A 23,169-nucleotide genomic window follows, 5' to 3' on the forward strand; every position below is an offset into this window, starting at 1 on the left:
ATATCGTTTTTATTATAATGCATGTTGTTTTATATCGTTTTTATTATAATAAATGTTGTTTTATATCGTTTTTATTATTATAAATGTTGTTTTATATCCTTTTTATTATAATAAATGTTGTTTTATATCCTTTTTATTATAATAAATGTTGTTTTATATCGTTTTTATTATAATAAATGTTGTTTTATATCCTTTTTATTATAATAAATGTTGTTTTATATCCTTTTTATTATAATAAATGTTGTTTTATATCCTTTTTATTATAATGCATGTTGTTTTATATCGTTTTTATTATAATAAATGTTGTTTTATATCTTTAATATTATAATAAATGTTGTTTTATATCATTTATATTATAATAAATGTTGTTTTATATCCTTTTTATTATAATAAATGTTGTTTTATATCGTTTTTATTATAATGCATGTTGTTTTATATCGTTTTTATTATAATAAATGTTGTTTTATATCGTTTTTATTATAATAAATGTTGTTTTATATCCTTTTTATTATAATGCATGTTGTTTTATATCGTTTTTATTATAATAAATGTTGTTTTATATCGTTTTTATTATAATAAATGTTGTTTTATATCGTTTTTATTATAATGAATGTTGTTTTATATCGTTTTTATTATAATGTTGTTTTATATCATTTATTTGATATTAAATGTTGTTTTATATCATTTATTTGATATTAAATGTTGTTTTATATCATTTATTTGATATTAAATGTTGTTTTATATCATTTATTTGACATTAAATGTTGATCTATATTATGTATTTGACATTAAAGTGGATAATGACAGTTCTTGACGGTTCTTGACGTCGTTCTTCAGACTCTTCTCCAAGTGGAGCTATCACCTGGACCTGGTGGTTGACAAGTCAGCAGGTGAAGCCTCCGACTCCAGGAAGGTCACCAGCCCAGAGAAGAAGATCAGGTTCAAGGTCGTTCCTCCTCCTCCTCCGAAGCCGAGGACAGAAGCTCCAGCGAAGCCTCGGGCGGCGAGAGAGTCGACGCCGAAGCTTCTGACGCACAAGCGAACGGTGGAGGTCGACGTCTTCAAGCTCTGCTGGAGGGACTCGTGGAGGAGCCTGAAGCCTCCCAAGTATCTCTTCCTGAAGACCAGAGAGTCCAGGTCCAGAGCCGCTGGATTCTCTGCCGTCGCTCTGACCCGCGACAGGAAGTACCAGAGCCAAGGGTACGAGTCGGAGTGGACCGGCGCCGACTGGACCGACTCCTGGAAACAGGTACGTCTGGTCCTGAACCCAGTCTCTCACTGCAGGTTCATCCAGGTCCAGGACCTTTGAACCCAGTCTCTCACTGCAGGTTCATCCAGGTCCAGGACCTTTGAACCCAGTCTCTCACTGCAGGTTCATCCAGGTCCAGGACCTTTGAACCCAGTCTCTCACTGCAGGTTCATCCAGGTCCAGGACCTTTGAACCCAGTCTCTCACTGCATGTTCATCCAGGTCCAGGACCTTTGAACCCAGTCTCTCACTGCATGTTCATCCAGGTCCAGGACCTTTGAACCCAGTCTCTCACTGCATGTTCATCCAGGTCCAGGACCTTTGAACCCAGTCTCTCAATGCAGGTTCATCCAGGTCCAGGACCTTTGAACCCAGTCTCTCACTGCAGGTTCATCCAGGTCCAGGACCTTTGAACCCAGTCTCTCACTGCAGGTTCATCCAGGTCCAGGACCTTTGAACCCAGTCTTTCACTGCAGGTTCATCCAGGTCCAGGACCTTTGAACCCAGTCTCTCACTGCAGGTTCATCCAGGTCCAGGACCTTTGAACCCAGTCTCTCACTGCAGGTTCATCCAGGTCCAGGACCTTTGAACCCAGTCTCTCACTGCAGGTTCATCCAGGTCCAGGACCTTTGAACCCAGTCTTTCACTGCAGGTTCATCCAGGTCCAGGACCTTTGAACCCAGTCTCTCACTGCAGGTTCATCCAGGTCCAGGACCTTTGAACCCAGTCTCTCACTGCAGGTTCATCCAGGTCCAGGACCTTTGAACCCAGTCTCTCACTGCAGGTTCATCCAGGTCCAGGACCTTTGAACCCAGTCTCTCACTGCAGGTTCATCCAGGTCCTGCTAAAGATTGAAACTGGATCGACGGATTGATCCAGACTTTGACCTTTAACCCTGACGGTGTCTGCTTCTCATGGAACTTCTGGACCAGATGAACCGAACATCATCAGGAGAAGGTTCATCTGGTTCATCAGCTCTGGGTCAAAGGTCAAAGAGGAGAAACAGGAAGTGACAAAGCAAAATCAAAGAGAAACAAAACTGTTTAATTTCTGCTCGAGAGTCGTTTTTTTTTCTTCTTTTGTTGATGAAAGAAATCATTGTTTTTTAACGAGTCATTACAAGTCATTACTTCACCAATATAACATAAGATATGATATAATAATATAATATAATATAATATAATATAATATAATATAATATAACATAAGATATGATATAATAATATAATATAATATAATATAACATAAGATATGATATAATAATATAATATAATATAATATAATATAATATAACATAAGATATGATATAATAATATAATATAATATAATATAATATAATATAATATAAGATATGATATAATATAATATAATATAACATAAGATATGATATAATAATATAATATAATATAATATAATATAATATAATATAATATAAGATATGATATAATATAATATAATATAACATAAGATATGATATAATAATATAATATAATATAATATAATATAATATAATATAACATAAGATATGATATAATAATATAATATAATATAATATAATATAATATAACATAAGATATGATATAATAATATAATATAATATAACATAAGATATGATATAATAATATAATATAATATAATATAATATAATATAATATAATATAATATAATATAACATAAGATATGATATAATAATATAATATAATATAATATAATATAATATAATATAATATAACATAAGATATGATATAATAATATAATATAATATAATATAATATAATATAATATAACATAAGATATGATATAATAATATAATATAATATAATATAATATAATATAATATAACATAAGATATGATATAATAATATAATATAATATAATATAATATAACATAAGATATGATATAATAATATAATATAATATAATATAATATAATATAATATAATATAATATAACATAAGATATAATATAATAATATAATATAATATAATATAATATAACATAAGATATGATATAATAATATAATAAAATATAATATAATATAATATAAGATATGATATAATAATATAATATAATATAATATAATATAATATAATATAATATAACATAAGATATGATATAATAATATAAAATAATAATATAATATAATAATATAATATAATATAATATAAAATAATAATATAATATAATATAATATAATAATATAATATAATATAATATAATATAATATAATATAAAATAATAATATAATATAATATAAGATAATATAAGATATGATATAATAATATAATATAACAATATAATATAAAATAATATAAGATAAGATATGATAATATAATATAACAATATAATATAATATAACATAAGATATGATATAATAATATAATATAATATAATATAATATAACATAATATAATATAATATAAGATATGATATAATATAATATAATATAATATAATATAATATAATATAACATAATATATGATATAATAATATAATATAATATAATATAATATAACATAAGATATGATATAGTAATATAATATAATATAATATAATATAATATAATATAAAATAATAATATAATATAATAATATAATATAATATAATATAATATAAAATAATAATATAATATAATATAATATAATATAATAATATAATATAATATAATATAATATAATATAATATAATATAATATAATATAATAATATAATATAATATAATATAAAATAATAATATAATATAATATAATATAATATAATATAATATAATATAATTTAATATAATAATATAAAATAATATAAAATAATAATATAATATAATATAATATAATTTAAAATAATAATATAATAATATAATATAATATAATATAATATAATATAATATAATATAAAATAATAATATAATATAATATAATATAATATAATATAATAATATAATATAATATAATATAATATAATATAATATAATATAATATAAAATAATAATATAATATAATATAATATAATAATATAATATAACATAAAATAATAATATAATATAATATAAAATTATAATATAATATAATATAATATAATATAATATAATATAATATAATAATATAATATAATATAATATAATATAATATAATATAATATAATATAATATAAAATAATAATATAATATAATATAATATAATAATATAATATAATATTATATAATATTATAATATAATATAATATAATATAATATTATAATATAAATATTATTTCCTCTCTGTGTCCAGACAAACGTTGGGGGTCACTTAAGGTCCGAGAGCCGAAGCTTCCAGTGGCAGGTTCTGTTCGACAGAAAAGACTTTTGCTCAGTTCAAGTCCAGAAGTATCAACTTCCTGTCTGGGCGGGAACTTGGAAGATCATGAACTTCGCCTTCAGGCAGCAGAAGCAGGACTGGGACCGAGTGTGGCCTGAAGCTCCTCAGACCTGCAGCGACAAGTACCAGAAGGTCCAGCGTCTGATGGACGAGGTGAGTCTGTGGCTCGTGGACTCGTGGACTCGTCTCACGTCCTTCGCTGCAGGACCAGGACTGGGAGGACTGGGAGGTCTGGGAGGGATGGGACGAGTCCTGGAGGTTCTTCCAAGTGGACTTCCAAGACCAGGCTCAGACCCAGACCCCGAGCATCGACCATGTCTTCTGGCCTGGATGGACCGAAGCCTGGAGGACGTGTGCTCCGCTGGAGGAAGACGAGGAGGAGATGAAGATGTGGTCCTGCTGGGCGTACAAGCAGCAGATCAGGTGAGCTGTCAATCATTGTTGATTCTTGAGTGACAAGTTCCTCATCATCTCCTTTGATTCTTATTGACAAAGAAACTGATCAATTGATCAATCTGGTTTTATTTTGAAAATCATCACGTCCGGCCCGAGGAGCAGGACGTGATGGTTTTATTTTGAAAATCATCACGTCCGGCCCGAGGATCAGGACGTGATGGTTTTATTTTGAAAATCATCACGTCCGGCCCGAGGATCAGGACGTGATGGTTTTATTTTGAAAATCATCCCGTCCGGCCCGAGGAGCAGGACGTGATGGTTTTATTTTGAAAATCATCACGTCCGGCCCGAGGATCAGGACGTGATGGTTTTATTTTGAAAATCATCACGTCCGGCCCGAGGATCAGGACGTGATGGTTTTATTTTGAAAATAATCCCGTCCGGCCCGAGGAGCAGGACGTGATGGTTTTATTTTGAAAACCATCACGTCCGGCCCGAGGATCAGGACGTGATGGTTTTATTTTGAAAATCATCACGTCCGGCCCGAGGAGCAGGACGTGATGGTTTTATTTTGAAAATCATCACGTCCTGCTCCTCGGGCCGGACGTGATGGTTTTATTTTGAAAATCATCACGTCATGATCCACAGTGACTTTCGTTTGTTCTTCATCAAAAGTATATTTTGATTGATTGACAGTTTCTGAGACAGAAGATGAGATGCACAGACTCGCGATGCCTTCACGGACCTCCGTAAAATCCAAACTCAAACCAAACACTTAATTTTGTAAAAGAGGAAAAACACTTGTTTGAATATTATTTTAATGTTCGTTCTTTTGATTCAAAACTGAATAAAAACTCGTTTTTCAACATCCGCCTGAAAGTGACGTCACGAAAAGAAACACGAACGTCAATCAAACAGAAAACGTTTTTAAATCCGATGGTTTTCAAAGAAAATATGACTTAAAAACTTTATTTAAGTCTCGTTTCAAACACATTTACGACAAAAAAACCTTTAAACTCACGACGTTCCGTGAAACAAGAGAACATCTCTGTTGTCTGCTGCCCTCTGGTGGACGCAGGCACACACTTCATGTGCGCCTCCTTCTCACTGACACCAGCAGGTGGCGCTGTTTCTACAGATTAAAGGAAAGAAAATCTTTAAAAAGTTTGTTTAAACGATGAAGTTCATTTGTGATAATATTATGTTTGAGTTCATTGTTTCGTCATATTAGATATTATTAGATCGTTAATTTATTTGATATTAATAGATCATTAATGAATGAATGGATGAATGAATGAATGAATGAGATATTAATAGATCGTTAATTAATTTGATATTAATAGATCATTAATGAATGAATGGATGAATGGATGAATGAATGAGATATTAATAGATCGTTAATTAATTTGATATTAATAGATCATTAATGAATGAATGAATGATTGAATGAGATATTATAGATCATTAATGAATGAATGAATGGATTAATGAGATATTATAGATCATTAATGAATGAATGAATGATTGAATGAGATATTATAGATCATTAATGAATGAATGAATGGATTAATGAGATATTAATAGATCATTAATGAATGAATGAATGAGATATTAATAGATTGTTAATTTATTTGATATTAATAGATCATTAATGAATGAATGAATAATTGATTGAATGAGATATTATAGATCATTAATGAATGAATGAATGGATTAATGAGGTATTAATAGATCATTAATGAATGAATGAATGGATTAATGAGATATTAATAGATCATTAATGAATGAATGAATGATTGAATGAGATATTATAGATCATTAATGAATGAATGAATGGATTAATGAGATATTAATAGATCATTAATGAATGAATGAATGAGATATTAATAGATGGTTAATTAATTTGATATTAATAGATCGTTACTGAATGAATGAATGAATGGATGAATGAATGAGATATTAATAGATCATAAATGAATGAATGAATGAGATATTAATTGATCATTAATGAATGGATGAATGAATGGATGAATGAATGAGATATTAATAGATCGTTAATTAATTTGATATTAATAGATCATTAATGAATGAATGAAGAACGAAGCGCGTTCACATGAGTCATGACGACATGAATAAATGTTCATAAACGTTCATTAATGTTCATAAACGTTCATAAATGTTCATAAACGTTCATAAACGTTCATAAATGTTCATAAATGTTCATAAATGTTCATAAATGTTCATAAACGTTCATAAACGTTCATAAATGTTCATAAACGTTCATAAATGTTCATAAATGTTCATAAACGTTCATAAATGTTCATAAACGTTCATAAATGTTCATAAATGTTCATAAACGTTCATAAATGTTCATAAACGTTGATAAACGTTCATAAATGTTCATAAACGTTCATAAATGTTTATAAATTTTCATAAACGTTCATAAATGTTCATAAATGTTCATAAATGTTCATAAACGTTCATAAATGTTTATAAATTTTCATAAACGTTCATAAATGTTCATAAAAGTTCATAAATGTTCATAAACGTTCATAAATGTTCATAAATGTTCATAAATGTTCATAAATGTTCATAAACGTTCATAAATGTTCATAAATGTTCATAAACGTTCATAAATGTTCATAAATGTTCATAAACGTTCATAAACGTTAAAAAATGTTTATAAATGTTCATAAACGTTCAAAAATGTTCAAAAACACTCATAAATGTTCATAAATGTTCATTAACATTCAGAAATGTTCATAAACGTTAAAAAATGTTCTACAACACTCATAAATGTTCATAAACGTTCATAAATGTTCATAAATGTTCATAAACGTTCATTAATGTTTAGAAATGTTCATAATCGTTCATAAATGTTCATAAATGTTTATAAATGTTCATAAACGTTCATAAATGTTTATAAATGTTCATAAATGTTCATAAATGTTCATAAACGTTCAAAAATGTTCATAAACGTTCAAAAATGTTCATAAACGTTCATAAACGTTCATAAATGTTCATAAACGTTCATAAATGTTCATAAATGTTCATAAACGTTCATAAATGTTCATAAACGTTCATAAATGTTCATAAATGTTCATAAATGTTCATAAATGTTCATAAATGTTCATTAACATTCAGAAATGTTCATAAACGTTAAAAAATGTTTATAAATGTTCATAAACGTTCAAAAATGTTCTACAACACTCATAAATGTTCATAAATGTTCATAAACGTTCATAAATGTTCATTAACGTTCATAACCGTTCATAACCGTTCATAAACGTTCATAAATGTTCATAAATGTTCATAAACGTTCATTAATGTTTAGAAATGTTCATAATCGTTCATAAATGTTCATAAATGTTTATAAATGTTCATAAACGTTCATAAACGTTCATAAATGTTCATAAATGTTCATAAATGTTCATAAATGTTCATAAATGTTCATAAACGTTCATAAATGTTCATAAATGTTCATAAACGTTCATAAACGTTAAAAAATGTTTATAAATGTTCATAAACGTTCAAAAATGTTCAAAAACACTCATAAATGTTCATAAATGTTCATTAACATTCAGAAATGTTCATAAACGTTAAAAAATGTTCTACAACACTCATAAATGTTCATAAATGTTCATAAACGTTCATAAATGTTCATAACCGTTCATAAACGTTCATAAATGTTCATAAATGTTCATAAACGTTCATTAATGTTTAGAAATGTTCATAATCGTTCATAAATGTTCATAAATGTTTATAAATGTTCATAAACGTTCATAAATGTTTATAAATGTTCATAAATGTTCATAAATGTTCATAAACGTTCAAAAATGTTCATAAACGTTCAAAAATGTTCATAAACGTTCATAAACGTTCATAAATGTTCATAAACGTTCATAAATGTTCATAAATGTTCATAAACGTTCATAAATGTTCATAAACGTTCATAAATGTTCATAAATGTTCATAAATGTTCATAAATGTTCATAAATGTTCATTAACATTCAGAAATGTTCATAAACGTTAAAAAATGTTTATAAATGTTCATAAACGTTCAAAAATGTTCTACAACACTCATAAATGTTCATAAATGTTCATAAACGTTCATAAATGTTCATTAACGTTCATAACCGTTCATAACCGTTCATAAACGTTCATAAATGTTCATAAATGTTCATAAACGTTCATTAATGTTTAGAAATGTTCATAATCGTTCATAAATGTTCATAAATGTTTATAAATGTTCATAAACGTTCATAAATGTTTATAAATGTTCATAAATGTTCATAAATGTTCATAAACGTTCCAAAATGTTCATAAACGTTCAAAAATGTTCATAAACGTTCATAAACGTTCATAAATGTTCATAAACGTTCATAAATGTTCATAAATGTTCATAAACGTTCATAAATGTTCATAAACGTTCATAAATGTTCATAAATGTTCATAAACGTTCATAAACGTTCATAAATGTTCATAAATGTTCATAAACGTTCATAAATGTTCATAAATGTTCATAAATGTTCATAAACATTCATAAACGTTCATAAATGTTCATAAATGTTTATAAATGTTCATAAATGTTCATAAATGTTCATAAACGTTCAAAAATGTTCATAAACGTTTAAAAATGTTCATAAACGTTCATAAACGTTCATAAATGTTCATAAACGTTCATAAATGTTCATAAATGTTCATAAACGTTCATAAATGTTCATAAACGTTCATAAATGTTCATAAATGTTCATAAACGTTCATAAACGTTCATAAATGTTCATAAATGTTCATAAACGTTCATAAATGTTCATAAATGTTCATAAATGTTCATAAACATTCATAAACGTTCAGAAATGTTCAGAAATGTTCAGAAATGTTCAAAAATGTTCAAAAACACTCATAAATGTTCATAAATGTTCATAAACGTTCATAAACGTTCATAAATGTTCATTAACGTTCATTAACGTTCATAACCGTTCATAACCGTTCATAAACGTTCATAAATGTTCATAAATGTTCATAAACGTTCATAAATGTTTAGAAATGTTCATAAACGTTCATAAATGTTCATAAAAGTTTATAAATGTTCATAAACGTTCATAAATGTTCATAAATGTTCATAAACGTTCAAAAATGTTCATAAACGTTCATAAATGTTCATAAATGTTCATAAACGTTCAAAAATGTTCATAAACGTTCATAAATGTTCATAAATGTTCATAAACGTTCATAAACGTTCATAAACGTTCATTAATGTTCTTAAATGTTCATAAACGTTCATAAATGTTCATAAATGTTCATAAATGTTCATAAATGTTCATAAATGTTCATAAACGTTCATAAATGTTCATAAACGTTTATAAATGTTCATAAATGTTCATAAATGTTCATAAATGTTCATAAACGTTCATAAATGTTCATAAATGTTTATAAATGTTCATAAATGTTCATAAACGTTCATAAATGTTCATAAATGTTCATAAACATTCATAAATGTTCATAAATGTTCATAAATGTTCATAAACGTTTATAAATGTTCATAAATGTTCATAAACGTTCATAAATGTTCATAAATGTTCATAAATGTTCATAAATGTTCATAAATGTTCATAAATGTTCATAAACGTTCATAAATGTTCATAAATGTTTATAAATGTTCATAAATGTTCATAAACGTTCATAAATGTTCATAAATGTTCATAAACATTCATAAATGTTCATAAATGTTCATAAATGTTCATAAACGTTTATAAATGTTCATAAATGTTCATAAACGTTCATAAATGTTCATAAATGTTCATAAATGTTCATAAATGTTCATAAATGTTCATAAATGTTCATAAACGTTCATAAATGTTCATAAACGTTTATAAATGTTCATAAATGTTCATAAATGTTCATAAATGTTCATAAACGTTCATAAATGTTCATAAATGTTTATAAATGTTCATAAATGTTCATAAATGTTCATAAATGTTCATAAACGTTCATAAATGTTCATAAATGTTCATAAACGTTCATAAATGTTCATTAACGTTCATAAACGTTCATAAACGTTCGTAAATGTTCATAAATGTTCATAAATGTTCATAAACGTTCAAAAATGTTCATAAACGTTCATAAATGTTCATAAATGTTCATAATCGTTCATAAATGTTCATAAATGTTTATAAATGTTCATAAACGTTCATAAATGTTTATAAATGTTCATAAATGTTCATAAATGTTCATAAACGTTCAAAAATGTTCATAAACGTTCAAAAATGTTCATAAACGTTCATAAACGTTCATAAATGTTCATAAACGTTCATAAATGTTCATAAATGTTCATAAACGTTCATAAATGTTCATAAACGTTCATAAATGTTCATAAATGTTCATAAATGTTCATAAATGTTCATAAATGTTCATTAACATTCAGAAATGTTCATAAACGTTAAAAAATGTTTATAAATGTTCATAAACGTTCAAAAATGTTCTACAACACTCATAAATGTTCATAAATGTTCATAAACGTTCATAAATGTTCATTAACGTTCATAACCGTTCATAACCGTTCATAAACGTTCATAAATGTTCATAAATGTTCATAAACGTTCATTAATGTTTAGAAATGTTCATAATCGTTCATAAATGTTCATAAATGTTTATAAATGTTCATAAACGTTCATAAATGTTTATAAATGTTCATAAATGTTCATAAATGTTCATAAACGTTCCAAAATGTTCATAAACGTTCAAAAATGTTCATAAACGTTCATAAACGTTCATAAATGTTCATAAACGTTCATAAATGTTCATAAATGTTCATAAACGTTCATAAATGTTCATAAACGTTCATAAATGTTCATAAATGTTCATAAACGTTCATAAACGTTCATAAATGTTCATAAATGTTCATAAACGTTCATAAATGTTCATAAATGTTCATAAATGTTCATAAACATTCATAAACGTTCATAAATGTTCATAAATGTTTATAAATGTTCATAAATGTTCATAAATGTTCATAAACGTTCAAAAATGTTCATAAACGTTTAAAAATGTTCATAAACGTTCATAAACGTTCATAAATGTTCATAAACGTTCATAAATGTTCATAAATGTTCATAAACGTTCATAAATGTTCATAAACGTTCATAAATGTTCATAAATGTTCATAAACGTTCATAAACGTTCATAAATGTTCATAAATGTTCATAAACGTTCATAAATGTTCATAAATGTTCATAAATGTTCATAAACATTCATAAACGTTCAGAAATGTTCAGAAATGTTCAGAAATGTTCAAAAATGTTCAAAAACACTCATAAATGTTCATAAATGTTCATAAACGTTCATAAACGTTCATAAATGTTCATTAACGTTCATTAACGTTCATAACCGTTCATAACCGTTCATAAACGTTCATAAATGTTCATAAATGTTCATAAACGTTCATAAATGTTTAGAAATGTTCATAAACGTTCATAAATGTTCATAAAAGTTTATAAATGTTCATAAACGTTCATAAATGTTCATAAATGTTCATAAACGTTCAAAAATGTTCATAAACGTTCATAAATGTTCATAAATGTTCATAAACGTTCAAAAATGTTCATAAACGTTCATAAATGTTCATAAATGTTCATAAACGTTCATAAACGTTCATAAACGTTCATTAATGTTCTTAAATGTTCATAAACGTTCATAAATGTTCATTAACGTTCATAAACGTTCGTAAATGTTCATAAATGTTCATAAATGTTCATAAACGTTCATAAACGTTCATAAATGTTCATAAATGTTCATAAATGTTCATAAACGTTCATAAATGTTCATAAATGTTCATAAATGTTCATAAACGTTCATAAACGTTCATAAATGTTCATAAATGTTCATAAACGTTCATAAACGTTCATAAATGTTCATAAATGTTCATAAACGTTCATAAACGTTCATAAATGTTCATAAACGTTCATAAACATTCATAAATGTTCATACATGTTCATAAACGTTCATAAATGTTCATAAACGTTCATAAATGTTCATAAATTGTCATAAATGTTCATAAACGTTCATAAATGTTCATAAATGTTCATAAACGTTCATAAATGTTCATAAATGTTCATAAACATTCATAAATGTTCATAAATGTTCATAAATGTTCATAAACGTTTATAAATGTTCATAAATGTTCATAAACGTTCATAAATGTTCATAAATGTTCATAAATGTTCATAAATGTTCATAAATGTTCATAAATGTTCATAAACGTTCATAAATGTTCATAAACGTTTATAAATGTTCATAAATGTTCATAAATGTTCATAAATGTTCATAAACGTTCATAAATGTTCATAAATGTTTATAAATGTTCATAAATGTTCATAAATGTTCATAAATGTTCATAAACGTTCATAAATGTTCATAAATGTTCATAAACGTTCATAAATGTTCATTAACGTTCATAAACGTTCATAAACGTTCGTAAATGTTCATAAATGTTCATAAATGTTCATAAACGTTCAAAAATGTTCATAAACGTTCATAAATGTTCATAAATGTTCATAAACGTTCATAAATGTTCATAAACGTTCATAAACGTTCATAAACGTTCATAAACGTTCATAAACGTTCATAAGTGTTCATAAACGTTCATAAATGTTCATAAACGTTCATACATGTCCATAAACGTTCATAAATGTTCATAAATGTTCATAAATGTATATAAATGTTCATAAACGTTCATAAATGTTCATAAATATTCATAAACGTTCATAAATGTTCATAAACGTTCATAAATGTTCATAAATGTTCATAAATGTTCATAAACGTTCATAAATGTTCAGAAATGTTCATAAACGTTCATAAATTTTCATAAATGTTCATAAATGTTCATAAATGTTCATAAACGTTCATAAACGTTCATAAACGTTCATAAATGTTCATAAATGTTCATAAATGTTCATAAATGTTCATAAATGTTCATAAACGTTCATAAACGTTCATAAATGTTCATAAACGTTCATAAATGTTCATAAATGTTCATAAACGTTCATAAATGTTCATAAATGTTCATAAACATTCATAAATGTTCATAAACGTTCATAAACGTTCATAAATGTTCATAAATGTTCATAAATATTCATAAACGTTCATAAACGTTTATAAATGTTCATAAATGTTCATAAACGTTCATAAATGTTCATAAATGTTCATAAATGTTCATAAATGTTCATAAATGTTCATAAATGTTCATAAATGTTCTTAAATGTTCATAAATGTCCATTAACGTTCATAAACGTTCGTAAATGTTCATAAATGTTCATAAATGTTCATAAATGTTCATAAACGTTCATTAACGTTCATAAATGTTCATAAATGTTCATAAACGTTCATAAATGTTCATAAACGTTCATAAATGTTCATAAATGTTCATAAATGTATATAAATGTTCATAAACGTTCATAAATGTTCATAAATATTCATAAACGTTCATAAATGTTCATAAACGTTCATAAATGTTCATAAATGTTCATAAACGTTCATAAATGTTCAGAAATGTTCATAAATGTTCATAAACGTTCATAAATTTTCATAAATGTTCATAAATGTTCATAAATGTTCATAAATGTTCATAAACGTTCATAAACGTTCATAAACGTTCATAAATGTTCATAAATGTTCATAAATGTTCATAAACGTTCATAAATGTTCATAAATTTTCATAAATTTTCATAAATGTTCATAAACGTTCATAAACGTTCATAAATGTTCATAAACGTTCATAAATGTTCATAAATGTTCATAAACGTTCATAAATGTTCATAAATGTTCATAAATGTTCATAAACGTTCATAAATGTTCATAAACGTTCATAAACGTTCATAAATGTTCATAAATGTTCATAAATATTCAAAAACGTTCATAAACGTTTATAAATGTTCATAAATGTTCATAAACGTTCATAAATGTTCATAAATGTTCATAAATGTTCATAAATGTTCATAAATGTTCATAAATGTTCTTAAATGTTCATAAACGTTCATAAATGTTCATTAACGTTCATAAACGTTCGTAAATGTTCATAAATGTTCATAAATGTTCATAAACGTTCATAAACGTTCATAAATGTTCATAAATGTTCATAAATGTTCATAAACGTTCATAAATGTTCATAAATGTTCATAAACGTTCATAAACGTTCATAAACGTTCATAAATGTTCATATATGTTCATAAACGTTCATAAACGTTCATAAATGTTCATAAATGTTCATAAACGTTCATAAACGTTCATAAACGTTCATAAATGTTCATAAACGTTCATAAACATTCATAAATGTTCATACATGTTCATAAACGTTCATAAATGTTCATAAACGTTCATAAATGTTCATAAATTGTCATAAATGTTCATAAACGTTCATAAATGTTCATAAATGTTCATAAATGTTCATAAATGTTCATAAACGTTCATAAATGTTCATAAACGTTTATAAACGTTTATAAATGTTCATAAATGTTCATAAATGTTCATAAACGTTCATAAATGTTCATAAATGTTTATAAATGTTCATAAATGTTCATAAACGTTCATAAACGTTCATAAACGTTCATAAATGTTCATAAACGTTCATAAATGTTCATAAATGTTCATAAATGTTCATAAATGTTCATAAACGTTCATAAACGTTCATAAATGTTCATAAACGTTCATAAATGTTCATAAATGTTCATAAACGTTCATAAATGTTCATAAATGTTCATAAATGTTCATAAACGTTCATAAATGTTCATAAACGTTCATAAACGTTCATAAATGTTCATAAATGTTCATAAATATTCAAAAACGTTCATAAACGTTTATAAATGTTCATAAATGTTCATAAACGTTCATAAATGTTCATAAATGTTCATAAATGTTCATAAATGTTCATAAATGTTCATAAATGTTCTTAAATGTTCATAAACGTTCATAAATGTTCATTAACGTTCATAAACGTTCGTAAATGTTCATAAATGTTCATAAATGTTCATAAACGTTCATAAACGTTCATAAATGTTCATAAATGTTCATAAATGTTCATAAATGTTCATAAACGTTCATAAATGTTCATAAATGTTCATAAATGTTCATAAACGTTCATAAACGTTCATAAATGTTCATAAATGTTCATAAACGTTCATAAACGTTCATAAATGTTCATAAATGTTCATAAACGTTCATAAACGTTCATAAATGTTCATAAACGTTCATAAACATTCATAAATGTTCATACATGTTCATAAACGTTCATAAATGTTCATAAACGTTCATAAATGTTCATAAATTGTCATAAATGTTCATAAACGTTCATAAATGTTCATAAATGTTCATAAATGTTCATAAATGTTCATAAATGTTCATAAACGTTCATAAATGTTCATAAACGTTTATAAATGTTCATAAATGTTCATAAATGTTCATAAATGTTCATAAACGTTCATAAATGTTCATAAATGTTTATAAATGTTCATAAATGTTCATAAATGTTCATAAATGTTCATAAACGTTCATAAATGTTCATAAATGTTCATAAATGTTCATAAACGTTCATAAATGTTCATTAACGTTCATAAACGTTCATAAACGTTCGTAAACGTTCATAAATGTTCATAAATATTCATAAACGTTCATAAATGTTCATAAACGTTCATAAATGTTCATAAACGTTCAGAAATGTTCAGAAATGTTCATAAACGTTCAGAAATGTTCATAAATGTTCATAAACGTTCATAAACGTTCATAAATGTTCATAAATGTTCATAAACGTTCATAAACGTTCGTAAATGTTCATAAATGTTCATAAACGTTCATAAATGTTCATAAATGTTTATAAATGTTCATAAATGTTCATAAATGTTCATAAATGTTCATAAACGTTCATAAATGTTCATAAATGTTCATAAATGTTCATTAACGTTCATAAACGTTCGTAAATGTTCATAAATGTTCATAAACGTTCATAAATGTTCATAAATGTTTATAAATGTTCATAAACGTTCATAAATGTTCATAAATGTTTATAAATGTTCATAAATGTTCATAAATGTTCATAAATGTTCATAAACGTTCATAAATGTTCATAAATGTTCATAAATGTTCATAAACGTTCATAAATGTTCATTAACGTTCATAAACGTTCATAAACGTTCGTAAATGTTCATAAATGTTCATAAATGTCCATAAACGTTCATAAACGTTCATAAATGTTCATAAACGTTCATAAACGTTCATAAGTGTTCATAAACGTTCATAAATGTTCATAAATGTTCATAAATGTTCATAAATGTTCATAAATGTTCATAAATGTTCATAAACGTTCATAAATGTTCATAAATGTTCATAAATGTATATAAATGTTCATAAACGTTCATAAATGTTCATAAACGTTCATAAATGTTCATAAATATTCATAAACGTTCATAAATGTTCATAAACGTTCATAAATGTTCATAAACGTTCAGAAATGTTCAGAAATGTTCATAAACGTTCAGAAATGTTCATAAATGTTCATAAACGTTCATAAACGTTCATAAATGTTCATAAATGTTCATAAACGTTCATAAATGTTCATTAACGTTCATAAACGTTCGTAAATGTTCATAAATGTTCATAAATGTTCATAAACGTTCATAAATGTTCATAAATGTTTATAAATGTTCATAAACGTTCATAAATGTTCATAAATGTTTATAAATGTTCATAAACGTTCATAAATGTTCATAAATGTTCATAAATGTTCATAAATGTTCATAAATGTTCATAAACGTTCAAAAATGTTCATAAACGTTCATAAATGTTCATAAATGTTCATAAACGTTCATAAATGTTCATAAACGTTCATAAACGTTCATAAACGTTCATAAACGTTCATAAGTGTTCATAAACGTTCATAAATGTTCATAAACGTTCATAAATGTTCATAAACGTTCATAAATGTTCATAAATGTTCATAAATGTTCATAAATGTATATAAATGTTCATAAACGTTCATAAATGTTCATAAATATTCATAAACGTTCATAAATGTTCATAAACGTTCATAAATGTTCATAAATGTTCATAAATGTTCATAAACGTTCATAAATGTTCAGAAATGTTCATAAACGTTCATAAATTTTCATAAATGTTCATAAATGTTCATAAATGTTCATAAATGTTCATAAACGTTCATAAACGTTCATAAACGTTCATAAATGTTCATAAATGTTCATAAATGTTCATAAACGTTCATAAATGTTCATAAATGTTCATAAATTTTCATAAATGTTCATAAATGTTCATAAACGTTCATAAACGTTCATAAATGTTCATAAATGTTCATAAATGTTCATAAACGTTCATAAACGTTCATAAATGTTCATAAATGTTCATAAACGTTCATAAATGTTCATAAATGTTCATAAATGTTCATAAACGTTCATAAATGTTCATAAATGTTCATAAACGTTCATAAACGTTCATAAACGTTCATAAATGTTCATAAACGTTCATAAATGTTCATAAATGTTCATAAATGTTCATAAATGTTCATAAACGTTCATAAACGTTCATAAATGTTCATAAACGTTCATAAATGTTCATAAATGTTCATAAACGTTCATAAATGTTCATAAATGTTCATAAATGTTCATAAACGTTCATAAATGTTCATAAATGTTCATAAACGTTCATAAATGTTCATAAATGTTCATAAATGTTCATAAACGTTCATAAATGTTCATAAATGTTCATAAATGTTCATAAATGTTCATAAACGTTCATAAACGTTCATAAATGTTCATAAATGTTCATAAATGTTCATAAACGTTCATAAACGTTCATAAATGTTCATAAATGTTCATAAATGTTCATAAATGTTCATAAACGTTCATAAACGTTCATAAATGTTCATAAACGTTCATAAACGTTCATAAACGTTCATAAATGTTCATAAATGTTCATAAATGTTCATAAACGTTCATAAATGTTCATAAATGTTCATAAACGTTCATAAACGTTCATAAACGTTCATAAATGTTCATAAACGTTCATAAACGTTCATAAACGTTCATAAATGTTCATAAATGTTCATAAATGTTCATAAACGTTCATAAATGTTCATAAATGTTCATAAACGTTCATAAATGTTCATAAACGTTCATAAATGTTCATAAATGTTCATAAACGTTCATAAACGTTCATAAACGTTCATAAATGTTCATAAACGTTCATAAACGTTCATAAATGTTCATAAATGTTCATAAATGTTCATAAACGTTCATAAACGTTCATAAATGTTCATAAATGTTCATAAATGTTCATAAACGTTCATAAATGTTCATAAATGTTCATAAATGTTCATAAATGTTCATAAACGTTCATAAACGTTCATAAATGTTCATAAATGTTCATAAACGTTTCTTCTCTCAGATGGAAATCTGCTTCTCTGGAGTCGCAGCATCATCGTCGTCATAGCAACAGGTTGAGGAGCAGAGAAACCATGAAGATGCTCCTCACGTCTCAGGAGGTGACGGACAGGACCGACTGGCAGGAGTCGTGGAGGACCATCAAGGCCTGGACTCGCCCTGAGGAGGTGCAGAGAGAAGAGGAGGAGGAGGAGGAAGAGGAGGAGGATGAAGGCTTGGATGAGGGGCTGGAAGAGGAGGAAGAAAAGGAGGAGAGCGAAGACATGAGACAAATGACTGTCAAAGGAGACGCGGTGAAGGAGGAGGAGGAGGAGGAGGATGAAGGAGTGGATGAGGAAGGAGGTGCTTATAGTCAGGATGAAGAGGAGGAGACACAAGAAGAGGAAAAACAGCAGGAGACAGACATCGAGGAGGAAGAGGAGGATCAGAAGGAGGAGAACAAAACACTGACATTGGATGTAGGAGATGAGGAGGATAAAGAGAGTGAAGAAGAGATGGAGGATGATGAGAAAGAGAAGAAAGAGAAGGATCATCTAGAGGATGACAGGTGTGTGAAAGAAAGAGAGAACTTTATGATCAGTCGTGTGTGTGCAGAGGAGGAGGAGGAGGAGGAGGAGGAGGAGGAGGAAGAGGAGGAGGAGGAAGAGGAGGACGAAAAGAAGAAAGAAGACGGGGAGGAGGAAGAGAGAGATGGGAAGAAGGTTGAAATGGATGAGTGTGAGCGAAAGGATGAAAAAGACAAAAGAGTGTATGATGAAGACGAAGAGACGGAAGAAGACGAGGAGGAATGGGAGGAAGCCAACGAAGAACCAGTTTGGGAAGTGGAGGAGGAGACGGAGGAGCATGTTGAAGAGGAGGAGGAGGAGGAGGAGGAGGAGGAGGACGAGATGAGTTTAAGAAAGGAGAAGAAAGACAAACAAGGGGAAGCTGATGATGAAGAAGAGGAAGAGGAGAACATCAGAGAAGTGACCAGTGAGATAAACAGTCGAGAAGGTCTAAATGCAGAGAAGGACCTTGATGATGACGAGGAGGAGGAGGAGGAGGAGGAGGAGGAGGAGGAGGAGGAGGAGGAGGAGGAGGAAGAGGAGGAGGAGGAGGAGGAGGAGGAGGAGGACCAAGAAGACGAGAGACGTGGAGATGAGGATAAAAATAAAGATGTAGAGAATGAAGAATATGAAAAGGAGGATGGTAAGAAAAGTGCAGTTGAAGATGAGGAAGAACAGGAGAGTGAAGGAGAGAAAGTAAAAAGTGAAGATGAAGGGGAAGGGGAAGGAGAAGGAGAAGGAGAAGGGGAAGGGGAAGGAGAAGGAGAAGGAGAAGGAGAAGGAGAAGGGGAAGGGGAAGGAGAAGGAGAAGGGGAAGCAGAAGGAGAAGGGGAAGGGGAAGGAGAAGGAGAAGGAGAAGGGGAAGGGGAAGGGGAAGGGGAAGGGGAAGGAGAAGGAGAAGGGGAAGGGGAAGGGGAAGGGGAAGGGGAAGGAGAAGGAGAAGGAGAAGGGGAAGGAGAAGGAGAAGGAGAAGGGGAAGGGGAAGGGGAAGGAGAAGGGGAAGGGGAAGGGGAAGGGGAAGGGGAAGGGGAAGGGGAAGGAGAAGGGGAAGGAGAAGGGGAAGGGGAAGGGGAAGGGGAAGGGGAAGGGGAAGGGGAAGGGGAAGGAGAAGGAGAAGGAGAAGGAGAAGGGGAAGGGGAAGGGGAAGGGGAAGGGGAAGGGGAAGGGGAAGATGGAGGTGAAGGAAGCACACTGACAACAGAAGAAGACATCGGAGATGAAGATGGAGAATCATCTTCAGCTACAGGAGGAGTAGAAGTGAAGGAAGACGTGGTTGTGAGGAAGAGTGAGGAGGATGAGTTGAAGGAGGAAGTGAGGAAGAGTGAGGGAGACGAGTCACCAGAGAAGAAGGATGAAGGTCGAGGGAAGAGGTCGAAGGCGGTGAAGAAGAAGAAGAAGCTGGAGGTTCCTCTCCACCTGCAGTTTCACAAACTCCACGCCTGCTTCTCCTCCTGGAGAACTTCCTGGATGGTGGCGATTCCTCACAGAGTGGGAGATGCAGCTGAGGAGGAGGAGGAGGAGGAGGAAGAGGAGGAGGAGAAGGAGTGGAGAGTCTGGAGAGACTCGTGGAGGATCTGTCGCCGCAGGAGGACGGACGAGGACGAGGTGGTTTGTTTCTCCAGAGAACATCGAAGTCACAGACAAGTGAAGATGGAGGGAGACGAGCAGTGGAGGAGAGACTGGACGGAGAGCTGGAGGATGAGAGGAGCGAGGGAGGGAGGAGAAGAATGACAGCTGTGTGTCCCTCTCACCCTGGGTAGCTGGGTCTGGAAGTCAACATGTACATATTAAAGTTTTTTTTTACTTCATGACATTATTTATTGTTTTATACAACTTAAGAAGGTCAGAGGAAACTGACTTATGACCTTCACTTATGACCTTCACTTATGACCTTCACTTATGAATGACCTTCACTTATGACCTTCACTTATGACCTTCACGTATGTATGACCTTCACTTATGTATCACCTTCACTTATGACCTTCACTTATGAATGACCTTCACTTATGTATGACCTTCACTTATGTATGACCTTCACTTATGACCTTCACTTATGAATGACCTTCACTTATGTATGACCTTCACTTATTTATGTACTTCACTATGACCTTCACCTATGACCTTCACTAATGACCTTCACGTATGTATGACCTTCACTTATGACCTTCACGTATGTATGACCTTCACTTATGACCTTCACGTATGTATGACCTTCACTTATGTATCACCTTCACTTATGACCTTCACTTATGAATGACCTTCACTTATGTATGACCTTCACTTATGTATGACCTTCACTTATGACCTTCACTTATGAATGACCTTCACTTATGTATGACCTTCACTTATTTATGTACTTCACTATGACCTTCACCTATGACCTTCACTAATGACCTTCACGTATGTATGACCTTCACTTATGACCTTCACTTATGTATGACCTCCACTTATGACCTTCACTTTTGTATGACCTTCACTTATGACCTCCGCCTATGACCTTTACCTGTGACCCTCACTGTGATGTAGTGATGATGTCATCAGTCTTAACATGTGATTATTCAACAAAGTCAAATGTTTTTGTTTCAATAAAAAACATCTGTTTTCTGCAAATAAAACTTTATTGATCAAAACCTTCATCACAAACACACAATACTGTGTGTGTTTAATTGTTTGTACATCATCATGTTTAAATAAAGATTCATATTTTGAAGTAAAAATCTTGATTGAGATCAATTTAAGAAACAGACACACAAGTGTGTTGATGACACAACTTTGTTCATCCAGAGACACACAAGTGTGTTGAAGACACAACTTTGTTCATCCAGAGACACACAAGTGTGTTGATGACACAACTTTGTTCATCCAGAGACACACAAGTGTGTTGAAGACACAACTTTGTTCATCCAGAGACACAAAAGTGTGTTGATGACACAACTTTGTTCATCCAGAGACACACAAGTGTATTGAAGACACAACTTTGTTCATCCAGAGACACACAAGTGTGTTGATGACACAACTTTGTTCATCCAGAGACACACAAATGTGTTGATGACACAACTTTGTTCATCCAGAGACACACAAGTGTGTTGAAGACACAACTTTGTTCATCCAGAGACACACAAGTGTGTTGATGACACAACTTTGTTCATCCAGAGACACACAAGTGTGTTGAAGACACAACTTTGTTCATCCA

The 23,169-nt window shown here is 28.8% G+C and overlaps 1 protein-coding gene across 1 annotated transcript in view; it reads left to right on the forward strand.

The window, feature by feature from the left end:
- LOC148078962 (uncharacterized) overlaps positions 1–22,566 on the forward strand; it is a 25,066-nt gene extending 2,500 nt beyond the window's left edge. The window contains exons 3-8 of the mRNA XM_087792060.1: positions 838–1,284; positions 4,543–4,750; positions 4,803–5,020; positions 19,436–20,294; positions 20,574–20,708; positions 21,285–22,566. Coding sequence (XP_087648186.1) covers positions 838–1,284; positions 4,543–4,750; positions 4,803–5,020; positions 19,436–20,294; positions 20,574–20,708; positions 21,285–21,707 — 2,290 coding nt within the window. The 3' untranslated portion in view covers positions 21,708–22,566. The remainder of the gene's footprint in view (positions 1–837; positions 1,285–4,542; positions 4,751–4,802; positions 5,021–19,435; positions 20,295–20,573; positions 20,709–21,284) is intronic.
- Positions 22,567–23,169: the final 603 nt, after the last annotated feature.

The sequence above is a fragment of the Callionymus lyra genome, chromosome 5, assembly GCF_982586985.1.
Source record: "Callionymus lyra chromosome 5, fCalLyr1.hap1.1, whole genome shotgun sequence".
Taxonomy (NCBI): Eukaryota; Metazoa; Chordata; class Actinopteri; order Syngnathiformes; family Callionymidae; genus Callionymus; species Callionymus lyra.